This window comes from Colius striatus, chromosome 1, assembly GCF_028858725.1.
Source record: "Colius striatus isolate bColStr4 chromosome 1, bColStr4.1.hap1, whole genome shotgun sequence".
Classification (NCBI taxonomy): Eukaryota; Metazoa; Chordata; class Aves; order Coliiformes; family Coliidae; genus Colius; species Colius striatus.
Genome location: NC_084759.1, coordinates 21,230,568 through 21,246,610, shown reverse-complemented (window position 1 = coordinate 21,246,610; position 16,043 = coordinate 21,230,568). Strand labels below are relative to the sequence as shown.

General features: G+C 39.4%; 1 protein-coding gene across 5 annotated transcripts in view; it reads left to right on the top strand.

The window, feature by feature from the left end:
- The window catches only part of FLT1 (fms related receptor tyrosine kinase 1), a 144,327-nt gene that overhangs the window by 9,373 nt on the left and 118,911 nt on the right, over positions 1-16,043 (top strand). For 4 of the 5 annotated variants that reach the window (XM_061993172.1, XM_061993188.1, XM_061993162.1 and 1 more), the window contains exons 2-3: positions 8,327-8,423; positions 8,717-8,937. In XM_061993172.1, coding sequence (XP_061849156.1) covers positions 8,327-8,423; positions 8,717-8,937 — 318 coding nt within the window. Of the gene's footprint in view, positions 1-5,062; positions 5,149-8,326; positions 8,424-8,716; positions 8,938-16,043 lie in introns of those variants that run through there. The other variant, XM_061993181.1, reaches the window with a different exon arrangement.

Here is a 16,043-nt window from a genome sequence, read left to right as displayed (position 1 = left end):
GTGAAACCATACTCCTGAGTGAATGCCGGTTGCCATTACACAACATCAGTTTTGGATAGACAGTTGATAGAGTCACAACCATTTGTCATCTGCAATGGCCTGAGCAAGGTCTCCCTCTAGGAGGCAGGACAGGCACATCAAGGTGGAGGGGGTACATGAGTCACACAGACCTATGCTGAATGTGGATGTGAAAGTATTGCTACAGCCTGTCTCTGCTATAACCGGCTCTTGCTGAGTATAGCCTCAGACCTGTTTTGTTTAAGCTGGGTGTTCACTCTGTAGGAAGAGTGGACACAACCATGATATTTCTCTCGCATGTGTGTGTTGCCCCCTTGTCATGGTTTGCCAAAGTGATTGTCCCATGAGGGTTTATAAGGAAGCCATTAGACTGTACATTTGAATCCCCATTTTCAACTCTACCTGCTCAATGGGAAATAAAAAGTTTGCAATTATAGCTGATTTGACTTCTTCTCTGTAATTTCTTTCTCCCTATGTAACTAATGAAGTGAGGACTTTTGCCAGGCTAGGTAGTGACAAAAATGCTCATTTCAGATGCTAAGGTTCCTCAGTTATTCAAATTGGATTTTTTTTCTCTCAGGTTCCCTGAATGTTAATTTTTTCAATTTAGTTTTAATTGACATTGTGTAAAATGTCCATGGTCATGCACAAAAGTCATCTGGTGACATTAGGGCAGACAGAACAAAATCTTCTGATGAGCTGGTGAAGCAAGTGCCTTCAAGCAGATGTCGCGTGGGCACAGCACACTGAACTGTGTGGCCTTGGCTGCCCAAGTATGGTAGCAAATGGTATTACTTTCAGTTGATCACAGCTGGAGACAGATGTATTTCAAATAACCAACTGTGATTTCAACTTATTCAATAGCTACATCTAAAATTTTAAATTAGCACTTTTGGCAATTACTGAGGAAATACGTATTTTTTTATATTTACAGCTATTGACCATATTAGCATGATTAGCACATACTGCTCAGAGGTGTTAATGTAGTGCTCTCAGCATTGTACTTGCTCTTTTTTAAGCTGATGGGTGTTTTGCTTTGTCTCCATAGCATCTATTCTTCTATCGGTGTGTATACACATCTAAGGACAACAATCCTGTGCAGATAATAAATAAACCTTTATCATTTGCTCTGAGATCCAAAACTGATAGTGGAAGGAGGACACCTTGCTCAAATAATAGATATACTTGTCTTTCTGTGTCTGTGAAGGCCTTTATTGGGCAGCAGCTTGTCCGTTTTGCCCTGCTGACTGATTTTTAGCTCCAAGGCATGGAGTCAGGGTCAAGGCATTTTAATTTCCCCAGGACTTTTCTAATCTCACTGTGATAAACCTTATGCTGTTCAGACTCTATTATGATGCTGTATTATACAGCAGCCCAGCTTTCGCATCCATTAACCTATCCATTTTCTTGTCTGACTCTCATGTCCTAATGCTACTCTAAATTCTTAAATTATAGTGGAGATTAATCAGACTTAAGCATTTGATCCAGAAAACACTGACACATGTTGCAGAACATCAGACTGGATAATTGGAATGTCCCTCTGGACCTGAAAGGGACAAAGCAATGAACTGATGATTTTTCTGCATCAGTGTGTACTTTTTAAGTTAATAGCTTCCAACAATTTTCTTGATCTGGAAAGCAAATGAGAACACATTTCAGTCACCACAGAGGTATGTGTGAGTGATAGATCCATTGAGGAGTGAGACTTGAGCTGATTCTTCTGCCTTGGGTGCATTTCTATTTGCTGGCTACCAGTACACACCAGCTCACAAACACATGGTGACTCTCTTTGCATAAGAACCAACAGGAAACAGGGACAAAGCTACTTTGCAGCCCAAGGACATACGTCTTTTAACCCTTGCAAGTCCCCATGACCCTTAATTGCCCTCCAAAGTTTTGCCTCATCAGAAATAGAGGTTACATTCTGCATGTCTGATAATGAGCTTGCTCATGTCAATGTCAATGCCAGCTTGGGTCCAAGGCGTACCTTCTTGCTCTCTCACAGAGAAGTTGTCTTATTTTCTCTTCTGCAGGCTCCACATGTGAGGTTTGGATTTGCTTCAGAGAAACGGTGTGGAATTAGATGTATGAAAGACTGTGAGGTTTCCTTTAGAATGGAGACCTAGATGACATCTGAAAGAACTGGAGATACTGCTTTGAATCTCAGGATGGCTCAGGGTTTGGCACTGTTGGATTTTCCTGAAGACTCTTTCTAAGTACAAGCAAAGGTGAAGATGCTTTTACCTCTGGGTGCTGGAACCAGACTGCACTGCCTGCTTTGCCTAGAAACCCAGTCAACATCCATGAGATGGGAGGCTATTGCTGCTATAGAGATAGAAGAGTGTCTTCTTCCAGTAGCAGTTCTTCCCAGCCACCAGCAGTCATAGAGGTAGAAAGCTTCATTATCCTCAATGATTCTTTCTCCCTCTAGTCCTATGGCAGGACCAGGCAGACATTCACACTTTGGGCAGGATAAAACCCAATTTTTTTTCCAATCACCACCCAAATTTGAGAAAATTCTGCTAAAAGTTTTCCTATCTTATAAATACAAGTATTTATGTTGCTGAGAATCTCAGTGTTAATTAAACTAGGAGGACTTGTTGGTCAGCATCCCTCCTTATGGTCAGGTGTGAACCAAAACTTTCACTGGCTTTTTAGAGTTGACCACAAGTTCTTTTTTTCCCTTCTTCTTTTATTTATTTATTTATTTATTTTAAATAAAGTGATTAGATGTAGTGATGTAATGGGAATTGTTATGGATAGGTACAAGTGTTTGACCTAAACAAAGGTTGTGTTTACTTACAGAGTGCCCCAAAGTACCTTTAGAAGAGCTGGCAATACAATAATATATCAGGAAGAGCTCTGAAATAAAGAAAACTACTGATATCCCGGTTTTCCTTACAAAATGGGGTAAAACCAAATGTCCTGTGTGAGATTAGCTTGTGACCATGTTCTGGTTAATCTGCTGCTGCAGATCAGAGTCAGCTTGTTTTCACTGGAGACGCACTGAAGGTCATCCCACTGGGTACTACCATGCTCCTAAGGGTTTCATCTGGATTCTGCGATTGCTTATTGGTTGTACATACGTGGGTATTTCCATTCCCTTCAATGGGATGACTCATAAGGAAGTGCTCATAAGTGTGAGTAAAGTCCTGGGCTGCACTTGGACTGAATGAACTATGTTCTAAGTAACACAGAGAGGTGAAGATCCTATTAAGAAATCATGTGCTCTGTCTTCCCAGTTTGGGAATGTCCTCTACAAAATACATTTTTGCTGAATGTGATTGAACCAGGAGGAAATGATATTTGATGGTAAAAACCACAAAGGGTCGGTTATGTTTAACAAGCCTTGAAACACGTGCAAATTCAACAATGACTGAAACAATTACTTCATGATGGATAACTTTATTGCCCACAGATGGCACTTTAAGCCCAGAAGGTCAGATTCTTTGTATACAACTGAAGTTGCAAAGATAAACTGATCATTCTTAACCTCTCATTGTGCAGGTGAAAAAAGATTAGTCAACATGTTCAGAATAACTGCAGTAGTTTGAAGACAGTCACTCAGTCTTGAATTATCAAAAAGATGTTAAAAGTAAAAAAGCCACCAAACCTCTTAATTTCAAGGAAATTTCCAACAACTTATATATATATATGTATTAACTAAGACATAAAGTCAGCTTTTGGGATTAATTCCTTTAGCCAAAGGTAGCAGAAATTCACAGTGTATGGAAAGAAATTTAAAAGTAGAAGCTGGAAAAATCAGAATGGGGATAATAATGCAGAATGTGGTCCTGATTTTGGGTTCAGCAGAACTACTCTTTTAAGAGATTTAGCTGAAATCAGTGCAAAATTGTTCACGGTTACTCATTTGTCTGTACAACTGAACTCCCTCATCATACTTAAAAAACATATGCATGTTCATTTATTGTATCTTTTCCATTTTTAATTACTTGTTGTCAGTGGTTTTGGTTACCAGATGATTCAGATTTTTGTTTACTTTGTTCAGGATGAGGGTCACCTTTTTTGCAAGGCACAAAATAACTGAAGAAAGTTTATTCTTCTGTTGCCTTGCAAGTTACAGGTTATACTCTGTTTTCTAAAAAAGTTAAAAATTTATCTTTTTCTTATTTTAGGCAGAATGTCTAACTTTGGCAATCTAAATAAGGTTTGCTCACTAATTAAGCAGCCCGATTGACTGACTTTCACTTGTATCTAATAAGCCTTCCGAAACAAATAGAATGTGTCCCCCAAAATCACCCTTTTCCCTATGGGAGGAGATTCCTCAGTTATCAGGATTAATTAGTTCTCTTGTTGTCACATGAAAAGAAGTTGCACCCCTCAATGTAGGTCAGTGTGAGGGTAGGCTGCTGATGGTCGCTTAGTGACAGGCACAATGATAAGTGAATGTGTCCTGTTGAGCTGTGACCCTTGAGAAAAGACAGTGTCAAGTAAAATGCCCAGAGAAGGTACATAGAAGGCATAATCCGCTTCTAAATATTGACAGTAGGAATTTCGCTGCTATTCTCCTTCCTTTTTCTTTTCTGGTAAACATGTCAAACTCTATTTCATTTGTACTCTCCATCAGTTTTGAAGCATTTAAAAACGTAAGGAAGCTAATGACCCATGAATAGATAGGATGTCAAATAAAGCTATTTTTCTTTGAGACTTAGGATCTTGCTGGTAAAAGCATTGTCTTGCATACTTGTAAACAATATTGGCTCCAAATAAGATCTTCAGCTTTTTGTCATTGAAAAAACTAAAAATGAGTATATGCCAAATCTGTTATGTGATGCCAAATAGATTGAGTTTAGATCTTGAATTTTAATATAACCACTGTGATTAAGCATCTAAAATACACTTGAAATCAATGATGAAACTCTAGATTATATCGATGAGAGCAGAGTTAGATGAACACACTCCTCAAGATCCCACCTACAATGTTTACAAAGACCATTATGCCTTTTAGATATACATAATATGTGTAAAAGAATAAAAGCTTAAATTTGTATTTAGTATATCTGCCTTTAATTTTTGTCTGCAGGATGGAGTGAAAAGATCTGGGTGGTGTTTTTTTTCATTTGACTTTAACAACTCTGAAGCAGATCTTTTGATATACAGGCTTCCAGGGTATGTGGTTTTGAGTGCTTAATTTAAGATCTTGAGATTTTACTGTGGATGTCTTTGCTTATATCACTGTAGAGTTATCAAGAGAAAAGTTTGTGACATTTATAATGGTTTCTTGCCCTTCACCTTTTGCAGACTTGGAAAACAACAGCAGCCCACATTCCCAGGGCATGTCTCCTGGTCTCAGCATGGGTCAGGCATGGGCATGGTGCTGCATGATGGCTTTGCTCCTGGGCAGGGTGCCGGGCTTAGCAAAGCCAAACACTGAGCACCGGAATCATGGCCAGTCACTGCAGACTTGGCCTCCTGGCTTGCTCTCTGTGACTGTCACTTACATAGATGTTCCACTTTTCTATCAGTTTTGCACTGGAAGCAACCTGCATGTTGCTCACTAGCAACGGGGTTGAGTGTTGCAACTCCAACAGCTGGGCTTTAATCCTGATGAGTTCCTCTGGCAGACCATTACTGATTCTTTTTTAATAGATATTGAGCTGTTTGTAAACAGCATTACATGCTTTTGGCTTTTCCAGAGCCTGAAATAAGGAGCAGTTCAGGGAAGCTTGAGGCCAGCTTCCCCACTGACGTGAGAAACAGTATTCATAAAGCTGGATATAAATGCAGCCTTCTTGAAGGAGCATCTAAGCCTCCAGTTCTGGGATGACAACAGTAAAATGAATGAAATGCAGGAACATGGTAGTTTCATGAAACTATCAGATTGTTTAGTTGGAGAACATTGACAAACCCTCTCAACCTAAGAGTCTGTGTTACTCCTCAAGAAGCTGCCTGAGCTCTTGTAACATCTTATCTTGATTCCTCAGTATTTAGCTTCAGGGACATTATGTCAGAACAGAAATGAGGAGATTCACAGACTGTAACATCTATGGGAGACTATGCCCTAAAAGCACAGTGTGCTCTTCAGGAGACCCAGCATTTCAGAGTTGAGATCCATAAGCGGTAGGTGAGAAAAAGGTATATTTGTAATATGTCACATAACAAGTTGCTTCTTGAGAGATTTCCTGCATCTTTTTTTCTCCCCTTTTAACAACTGTCAGATATGTTTATTAATTTCTAGTAAGAAGTGTGATTGTCTAGACAAAATGCAGAGGAAGTCTGTGTATTCGTACGGTGTCACCATTCAAATTTCTGGTATTTGTGGTGCAGTTTACAAGACCTCTTTATTCTGAAAACTTGTTATGCTCTTGCTCCAAGCCTGTTCAAGTGAGCGAGTGGTTTATGTCTATGTTTAAACATATCTTTTAAATCTTATTTTGAACGTGGATGGCTAATAGTATACACCAGAAAACTACTGCAGACACAGCTTAAACAAGATATGCAGGGCTCCAAAGGAAAATGGAGATAAATGTAACTAACTTAGATGTCAGAAGTTAGTTAAAAGTTAGTTGAACCCTACAGCGTACATTTCCGATAGTGCTAAGGAAGAGCAGCAGTTTTGCAGATCTGATAATCTATTTGCTTCTTTTAATGTGTGCTTTAATGTTGTAATTATTTTAATTGTGCTAGGTAGTCCTAGAAGGTGGTTTAGACCTCTTGTCTCCACTGATGTTATGGGGAACTGATAGAAGAGACTTACTGACAAGTGGAGCACATCTGGCTCCTCAAAAATCCCCCAAATTCTGGAACAGCAAATGAAGGCAGTGTCACTACCTTTTTAATAGAATCCTTGTACTTAGAGCATTTGTCTCAAAAAGGAGAGACTTGGCTACCTAGGCCTTTTTTCAGACTGAAGGAGTTCAAATCCACATCTCAGAACAAAGTTTTGATATTAGGCCTCAGGTTAGAGGCCACATCTGTTGCTGGGTGAAAGCTGTTGAATTTGGAACAGCCATTGACTTTGGAGGGTTTACAGAGCTGAAATTTAATTGCCAATCTCAGCCAGAGTTGGTGTCCAAATGTTTCTCCTGTAGTCAACAAAGGAGGAAGGCCTTTCTAGTGGGTGATCCATAGCAGTCAAACAAGGTTCATGTATTTCTACTATGTTTGGTACCTACAGCTGTTTGTATTTGGCTGTGGCAGGGACTTCTTGGAAAGGCTTAAAATAGCAAAGTTGAAACTGTGCTTGACTGAGTCCTAGAGGAAAATCTGCTTTACCCTTGTTTATGTGATGCTGCTTCTCTTGTATGTTGACAAAGAAATACTTTCTCTTGGAGTAAAATGATCTCTCTGCTCCTCTCTCACAACACTGAAAACTTCACAATTTGCACTTTGGTCCAGATTTAGACTTAAACTGTTTTCCAGCGGTTTCAAAATATTTTTTTTGTTATGTTTCTAGCTTCTGGAACACTTTGCTGTCAGGCTGAGGGCAATGGATGGATCAAAGACTGTTTCTTCTTTAAGGCATGCACTTCTGTCTGCTTGCCATGAAAGTTTTTATGGCCGTAGCCTATTATGGGGCAAAGATAAGACATTGTGCCTTTCCAACACTTGCTGGCTTGATGAAAGACAAGGTCCAGTGTTCCTCTAGCCATGTTAGTGACCCTTACCAGAATGGTCTGGCCTTGACCAGGGCTATTTTTGCATGCTTGCTTTCTCAATAAACCGCAAATCTGGTCTGGAAGGTGCCTTGATTTTGTTCTCAAGATCTGTTGTAGAGCTGTCCAGTTAAGCCTGCAGCTAGTGAGATACCATAGGTAATGGTGCTGTCATCTTCCATGAGGAAGGGAAGATCCTTAAATCCCCTTTCACTTCTTTCAGCGCAGTTCCAGCTTTACCACAAGTTGTTTGAATCAGAGTTCGGTATCATAGAGGTCAATACGTGGCTCTTGCCGTGGAAATGGCTGACTTTTGCCCTTCCCATTGAAGAGGCAGCCATGGTGGTGTTTCCTACGGAAATGCAGCTAGCAGTGGCACGCTTCCTCGGTTAGAAATGTAGCCTCAAGGTCCTGAACTTTCTTCATGGTACACTCAGCGAACAAGTCGAGAGCAAAGTCTTTAACCCAGGCTTGCATAGCTTTCATTTCTACTCTTGTTCCTGAGTAGTTCTGGTGAAAGATGAGTAAGTCCTGAGTCAGGACAGCAGGATTTTGCTCAGCAGAAGAGAGTGTATGTGTGGTGAGGGTGATATCCTACTTGCTTTCCTTTCCCCTTCTAGTATAAGTGAGTGGACTGGAAACAGGTTGATTTGTCATTGTTAATGGCTTCTTTTTTCTCTTTGTTTTTCTAGGGTCTAGTTCAGGATCAAAATTAAAAGTTCCTGAGCTGAGTATAAATGGCACACAGCACGTTGTTCAAGCAGGCCAGACTTTAAATCTCACCTGCAGGTAACCAGCTGAGTTGGATTCTGATCATTTGGCTAGGAGTTCATACACCTGACACTTTCTTTTTTTGTAACTGAAATTAGAAAAAAATGAAACTTTGTGTTGTGGGGAAAGGTGGAGAGGGAACTTCAATGGCAATTGTTTAATAGTTCTTTGTTGTTTCTGTTGTTTTTGGAAAACAAGATAAAAGACAACCCCAGAAATAGCCTGATATAATAAAAAAGAAAGCTTGGGAACTGGAGCTATATAATTGCAGCCCAACATAATTGTTTCTGCTTCCTTATCTGTATTTGCAGGGGGGAAATGGTTCATTCATGGTCTTTGCCTGAAACTCTAAGTAAGGATAGCAAAAGGCTGAAAGTAATTAAATATGCCTGTGGAAGGAATGGGAAGCAGTCCTGCAGCAGTCTGACCTTGAGCAGAACTCAAGCAAGTGACACTGGAAACTATAGCTGCAAATACCCAACAAGTCCAGCAAAAAAGAAGAAGGAATCTACGGTCTATGTATTTATTAACGGTAAGATTATGTTTTTTAATGCTTCTTGGTACTTGTACTTCGATATAGCAAAAATGGATAAATAAGGCAGTTCAGGTGTGGTTAAATACAGAGGTTTGATGTTTTTCAGCCTTGTAAAATGTCATGATAATTTACCAACTAATGTACAAAATCTACTTTCAAGGAGCTTGCAAATACAAATACAAATGTTTTATCTGTTGGGAAAAAAAAGTGAAGAAAGAAAAAGACACAATCCAACCAGTCTGTTAGAATTAGTAGAATTTCACATGGAAGTAGACTAAAAGTGAGTCTGTGAAATGGATATTAGAGAAACTGTATATTACAGAATTGGATGGTAACAGATGAAAACCATATATGTGGTACAATGTCCACTTCAGCTTGACTATGTGCGATGATAGATTTCTAGGCAGCTGACAAATGCCAAAGTGATCTGTTCAGATCACTGAATTACCTCATGCTGTAGAAAGTTACTATTTGCATGTTAAGTCACATTCAAAAATATACTCTGTAGGCCACATTACACATTATGTAAAAAGAAATAAATGGAATCAAACTAAACACAGAATTGTATTCAATAAGCAAATGTTGTGGAATGTATGGGAAATGCTGTAATTAGGTCAGTTAGGCTATAACAGAAATTGCTTTCTGGTTCCCTTTTCTTCCAGGCTATTAATCAGTCACTTCTCAGAACAGACAAATTCAAGAGACACAATAATAAAAGAAGAAACTTTAAACACTTTAGGGATTTAATGTAATTTTATATTTCAGTTATTTTTTTATTTTTACAGAATAAAGTTGAGAGATTAAGATATCAGGATTCACAGATTTTGAAAGCTTGTACTACAGAGAACATGCTACTGGAAGTTTTCCAAATTATGTGTCTGCTACTTCTAACGAGTTCACATCAGAGTGAATTAGCCTTTGTTTTTATTTTATGACACAAAGAGTAGGGCTGCTGCTGTGAAAAAATAGAATGAAGTGGAACTCTCATTACAGTGATAGAAAATAAGATAGCTCCTCTCATTATTGTGTGTTGCTTTATTGTGAATTATTGAATAATTCATGTCTTCATCTGGCTTTCCATCACCTGAAATACACTGCAGAGTTATTCTCACCCAACTGTTTTTTGTTGATTGATGATTCACTGGATATCCAACTACAAATGCATCCATGGAAGCATAACCAAAGTAGGTTATTTATTTAGTGACCAAAATTTCCTGCTGCCTAGGAAAACTTGGATTTTCTTGGATGACTTTGGCAAGTTTCCCATCGTGGAACCTTCTTGAGCCTCCCACCTTGGATACCATCTCTGTCTGAGATCTACCCACAATCCTCTCCATTCATCACATGAGAAGAGCAAGGATGGTTCTGACTCTGACTGAGAACCTCTCTGCTAAACTCACTTTATGATATAAGAGATTCCTTTACATTCTCTTAGTCTCTCTCCTGTTTGATGTATTAATTTTTCTGGGTCCTGAATTTTTACAAATGGAAGACACAACCAGTCCTTTGACTTCTATGAAGCTTGCCTGTATCTGAAAGAAATCCTCAGTTAGGTGTATGTGAACCAAGATTATGTGCCTAATTCAGATGGTAATGAGACAGAAACAGATCACTGGAGAAACAGTTTTTAGAAAGCCTCTTCCTTCCCCTGCCCACCTCCCACCGCCCGATCACTTAAGGAAGATTGAATGTCTTAGTTTTGTTGATTTTTCAGGGACATTTAATCATTAAATGCAGATATCCCTGTTGAAGATAGGATTAGATTATTTTTCTCCTACTTTGCAAAAAAACAGAAAATTGTTTAAGAGTCAAAGCTGTATCAAGCTAGACCTCTTTGGTATCTTGGTTTTCTGAATCTGACAATCCTTTTGATTGAAGACCTAAGGTGGGGAAAGGTGTATTAGTTCTCCAGCACTTTACAAGTTCAGAAAGAATTGTTGACTAGTTTGAAAAGAAGGAAGGTAGTGAGAACCCAAAGTCACCCTTTCTGATCAGTGTAGCGTTAGCATTTGGAAAGAAAAAAAAAAAATGAACCTCTTCATATATATCATTGTTTCTGTGAACATGCATGAAATTCAATTATCTGTCTCAAGGGGATTGAGATGGAGGTGACAAAATCTCTGTGAAGACTACTTTTCTTGAGTTTGGTTTTATTTAAAACGATTTTTTTCGTGGTTAGGAAATAAACATTTGTAAAATTTGTCCCTCCTAGTTTTGTATTGTTTCCTGTGGCAGGACGTTGTGTCAGTCCATTTCCCATAGTAACTGCATGTGGATCACCAAGGTGCCTGTTTCCCATGTCTTAGCATGCTTCAGATGAGAACAAATAGTTGCTATTTACAAACACAGAATCCAAATCAGGAAAGTTGATATTGTTTGTACAGGAAGTCATCACTTATTGTTTTAAAAATGTTATTCATTTCCGTAATTAGAGTGATACTGAATATGAACTGCATTTAAAAGAAAAACCAAGCGTAATAAACCCAGCAAGTCCTTTGGTTAAGTAACGAGCATACGCTGTGGCAGATGAGCTTCTATAGACAAAAACTAGATGCAGGACCATGAGAAGGAAACTGCAAGTCCCATGTGCCCCAGGATGACTTGAAGCATTCCTGAAGTCCTGTGTTTGGGCGATCAAGAACAGGCAGGCTGGTGACTTCTCCCTGACACCACCCTTCTTTCAGCTGGAGAGGTCACTGCTGAGTTGCACAGGGTAGTGAGTGCACAGTGTGTGCTGTAGCAACTCTTGACCACACACAGCTCAGGAATTGAGACATCAACTGAAGGAACTGAATTCTCTTAAGAGCTTTGTACTTTGCTCTGAGAAAGCCAATGGCCTGAGTTCCACCACGAGCCATGGGAAAAATCTGAAATGAAGCAAAGCCTCTTTGCCAATTTCTTCGCTGTCTCAGACCCAGAGCTGTTCAGACCTTTGTTCTGTTATGCAACTACAGCCTAGAAGTAAAATGGAAAGATCTGTAATGAACACTCGTTGCATACATTGGAGCAAGGCATAGTGAATTTTCTGCATGAAATGAGATAATTATAGAATAAAGACATTTAAGAGACAAAATTATCAGCAGGCTGTTGTGAAACCTATGTAGATTTCCCTGGGGACTGTGCTAAAGGCTTTTCTTTCTGCCTGCCTTTGTTCTGGTATCTCTGAGACATTCTTTTCCAGTTGCTGGAGCTCATTCACATTCTTCAGAAATGTTCAGTTCTCTTCATTCTCTACGCTCATCCTCTCTTTCCTTTGATCAATTGTTCCCATGATATGACAGAGGAAAAGCATATAAATTCAATTACGTTGTTAGATCAAGGTTAGATTTTTGCAAGAATCTAAACAAATTTTGGTTCCAGTTGAAGTGTTGCTACTTTCTGTGATGAAGACAGCTTTCAGCTATTAATATGCAAGAGTAACGTCTTGTTCTGCTGCAACTATTATGCTCTAAGTGAAATTGTACTTGGCTTTAGGGCATTAGCCCATTTCTTGGTCAGTGATGTTCTCCCTCTTCTTGTCTCTCCTCACACTGTTGCTGTGCATGTCTTCCAACCACTTCTTTCAAAGTGAGGCACTTAGTCAAGCACCATTCAAAATAATCCTGTTTTAAAATCAGATTTCTAGGCTGAGTTAGTTGTATATTCTCCGTCTGTACTTAACAGAGAGAAAAAAAGACCTTCTGGTAAATATTTGTCATCACTAACTTCAAAAGGAATCTGGAGAACAAGCTTAGAATAGAGGTATTGCTTTGACATGATTTAAGTCAGATGAGACTAATCGGAGTTGAGTAATTAAAGGTACAAGTCCTGAAAGTACTTGTACTCGCCGATACCTATAATGTCAAACGTCCATTTTTTTGGCTTAAGATGTGTCTGAGGTTGGACAATTGAAAATGAAGAGCTTCAATGTTAGTGCAAGTTTCAAAATGTAAGCTTTTAAAATGCCAAAACATCTGGGGTTTTGAGTGCATTTTCAAACTCTAGAGTTGGATTCTGCAAGTGCTGAGCGTATGGCATCTACTTGGGAGGTCCGCTTGTTGACAGCTAGCTAGATCCAGCCTCAGATCTGATATGGATTTAAGATTTAGCTTGAATGAATTGACTCCTCTAACCCTAAGGTACTGTGTTGCAGAACAGGGAGGGCATCCAAAGAATTCCACAGAACAGTCTCTTAAGATCAGAAGTGTCAAAGTCAAAATAATTCAACACATGAAAAAAGCAGTAAGACAAAAGATCCTGAAAGAAAACAGAAAGGGAGATTTTATTTTTCGTTTTTCTTACTCAGAAATAATGTATTGACACAAGAACCTGCCGAGGCCTGGGAGACTTCCTTCCCTGTGCCTTTTTTCTGTCTTTACTTTTGGCACAGTTTTAACGTATGAGCAGTACAGTTTTGGCTTTGGTCAGAGTCAATAATATGATAGTGCTTCTGTTATGAAAAGGAAACTAGTTGAAATTAAGCTATGCTACAGCTGTATCAAGTATGTGGACACATTTTTAGTGTCTGATGAGATTCCTGTTAAAAGACAGAGCCCTCTAGGACTTGCTGACGTCAATCGCCTATAATTGCCATGCTTTTGTCATTGCTTGTTTGTGGACTTCACATCATAGTACGCTGTGTTGAGCAGAGCATGTGTGGGGGGCCCTGGCAGCATCGAAGACCATGCAGGAAGCCCTGTGAAGTCCTTCTTCCTCACCAAGGCATATGGCTCCTACTAAAACAGAAATGCATATCCAAGATGAACTATCGTGAAGGAGGGATACATCTGAAAAAGGATTCCGTTAGCATTCTCTAGAAAGCCTTTCTAGAGATCTCTTTCTGAACATAGTAATTGCTCTAGTGTGGATTTCCTGACTAGTGTGGGTAAGAATATCTTTTTCCTTTAGAGTTTTAACCATATTTTATGTGTGTTATGGACCTATGTCAGTGACAGCATAGTATGAGTAGCCCAAAGGAAAACAAGCCAGCCTCACCTGTAAATCACTGTGCTAGCAATGCTTTGAGTCTGAATGTGCACCAGACAGAAAGTATTCCTCTCCTTTTTGTTTTTATTTTCCATGGAATTCTCTGGCTATTAATTTATATCTAAAGTCTTCCTTCAAGGTTTCGAAGTAATTTGAATATGAAGAGTACTATTTTAAAGGCTAAGAAGGGGCAAGAATGGAAAAGGCCTTCCTGCAGATAAGTGTTGTGCTTCCATATATACAAAATGGGATGGGGTTTTCCTTAAGGAACATAGACGCCTACTTGTGAGCAAGTTTAATAGATGCCTTTCCTAGGACATGATTCATCTCATTGTAAAACAGGTGCCTAAAATAGGTCAGATGACTCCCTTGGCAAAATTCTTTCCCCCCAGTAACAACACTAAGAGTTTGACCTCCTAGCTCAGTGAGAAATGTCTGTATTTTAGATATGTGAGATGAGAGGCATCCTTGGTGTGCAAGATTCTCCTCAAATTACTCCTGAACAACTGTACTAATTTAGCTGGGATAAATAAAGTTAGTTAGAGTGAATCCCTACAATGGAAAGAGGAATTTGGCAATTGGCCCAATAACTTTAATGAAGTTTGCATGTCTGTACTTTAGTAAAGACTTTGGCCCTTTTCATATGCACGAGGGAGAAGGGTGTTATGTGGATGTGAGGAAGCTGGTTTGGCTCTTTTAGCCTGAAAAATAATTTTAAATCTTAATGATGTGCCAAGTGTAAGTAGGTATTTTGGAAGAACTTCAGAGGATAGACTTTCAGAGATTTCAAGGAGCTCAGACTTTCCTGCAGGGACTTTTCATCTTGCAAATATACGTGTAAGTACTCTGACTTGCATAGCTCAGATCGTTAACAACAAAACAATTCCTGAAACAGTAGCTGAAGCTTATGGAAATAAAAAACCTCTCCATCTTTTCTGAATTTGGTATTTCAGTGTTGGCTAATTCAGTTGTTTGTGAAAACCCCATAAATAGCCTAGGCAGGTTTATTACTGATACCAGACATAATATTGCTTGTTTAAATCTCTTATCAACTTTGTATCTGGCTGCCAACCAGCTTAATAAAAAGCTTCTATTTATGTGCTTCAACAATATAGCAAGTGACCTTCATGGAGTTTGTAATTTCATGAATGCTCTTTGTGGTTTCTTGTTGATTGTAACTGTGAGATATTGTAAGGAACACAGTCAAACCAACACACAGTCATTAATTCCAGGTCCAGTTTAAAAATACACTAAACTGACTTTTAAAGTAACCTTTGACATATGTAAATATTCTGGCCATCCATCTTTCATTTTGCTACCCTTGTAAGCAGCTCTGAGGAAAAAACGAAAACACAAACAGAAATTCCAAACCCAAGGTCAACTCTCTTAGATCTTCCATCCAAATCCCAATGGAACTCAATGTGTAATGTTGATGTGGTCTTCAAGATAGGTGAATCCATGATATTCCTTTTATGTCTAGAGCTTTCTGAACATACAACTGAAAGAAGCTGGCCCAGAAGACCAATGGTGGGAGATTAGGTCATCCCAGATGTGCTGACAGCCAGCTGTTCAGGGAAGGATGGCATTTATCTCCACTCAGGAAGGAATTGGGATGAAGTGTAGCATGAGCCGCTGCAATACCTAAGGCTGTGATGTGAGAGAGAGAGGAAAACAGAAGCAAGGAGTGTTATTATTTGGGGGACAGAAGGACTGCACGTTGTTGGCATACCCTGCCAGTGTTCTGCTGTGGATTCAGCTTTGCCTGATTCAGACTGATAGAGCCTGCACTAGGTTCTGGTCTTGAGGCACTGAGAGTATCCCCTTATGGTCATTAAGACGGAAGGAGGATAAAATCAAAGGGAATCAGGAAAAGCCTCCACATTCATTATGAAAACAAAACTGTGCTAGGAAACATGATGTGTATTTCTTTTAATCAAAAGCAGGAAGACATTTGGGGCACTTGGGGCCATCGATTGCCCTCCGGCCCATGGCGGAAGTCTCCAGTGATGTCAATGGGAGCTCTGCACGCGAATAGCGGGGGCATGCAGACGCCTTGGCGTAACCCTGCAGGGACTTACCAAGAAAGGCTGTGATCAAGCTTTAAAGCCTACCCAGGGCAGCCAGAGCATTTAGTTGAC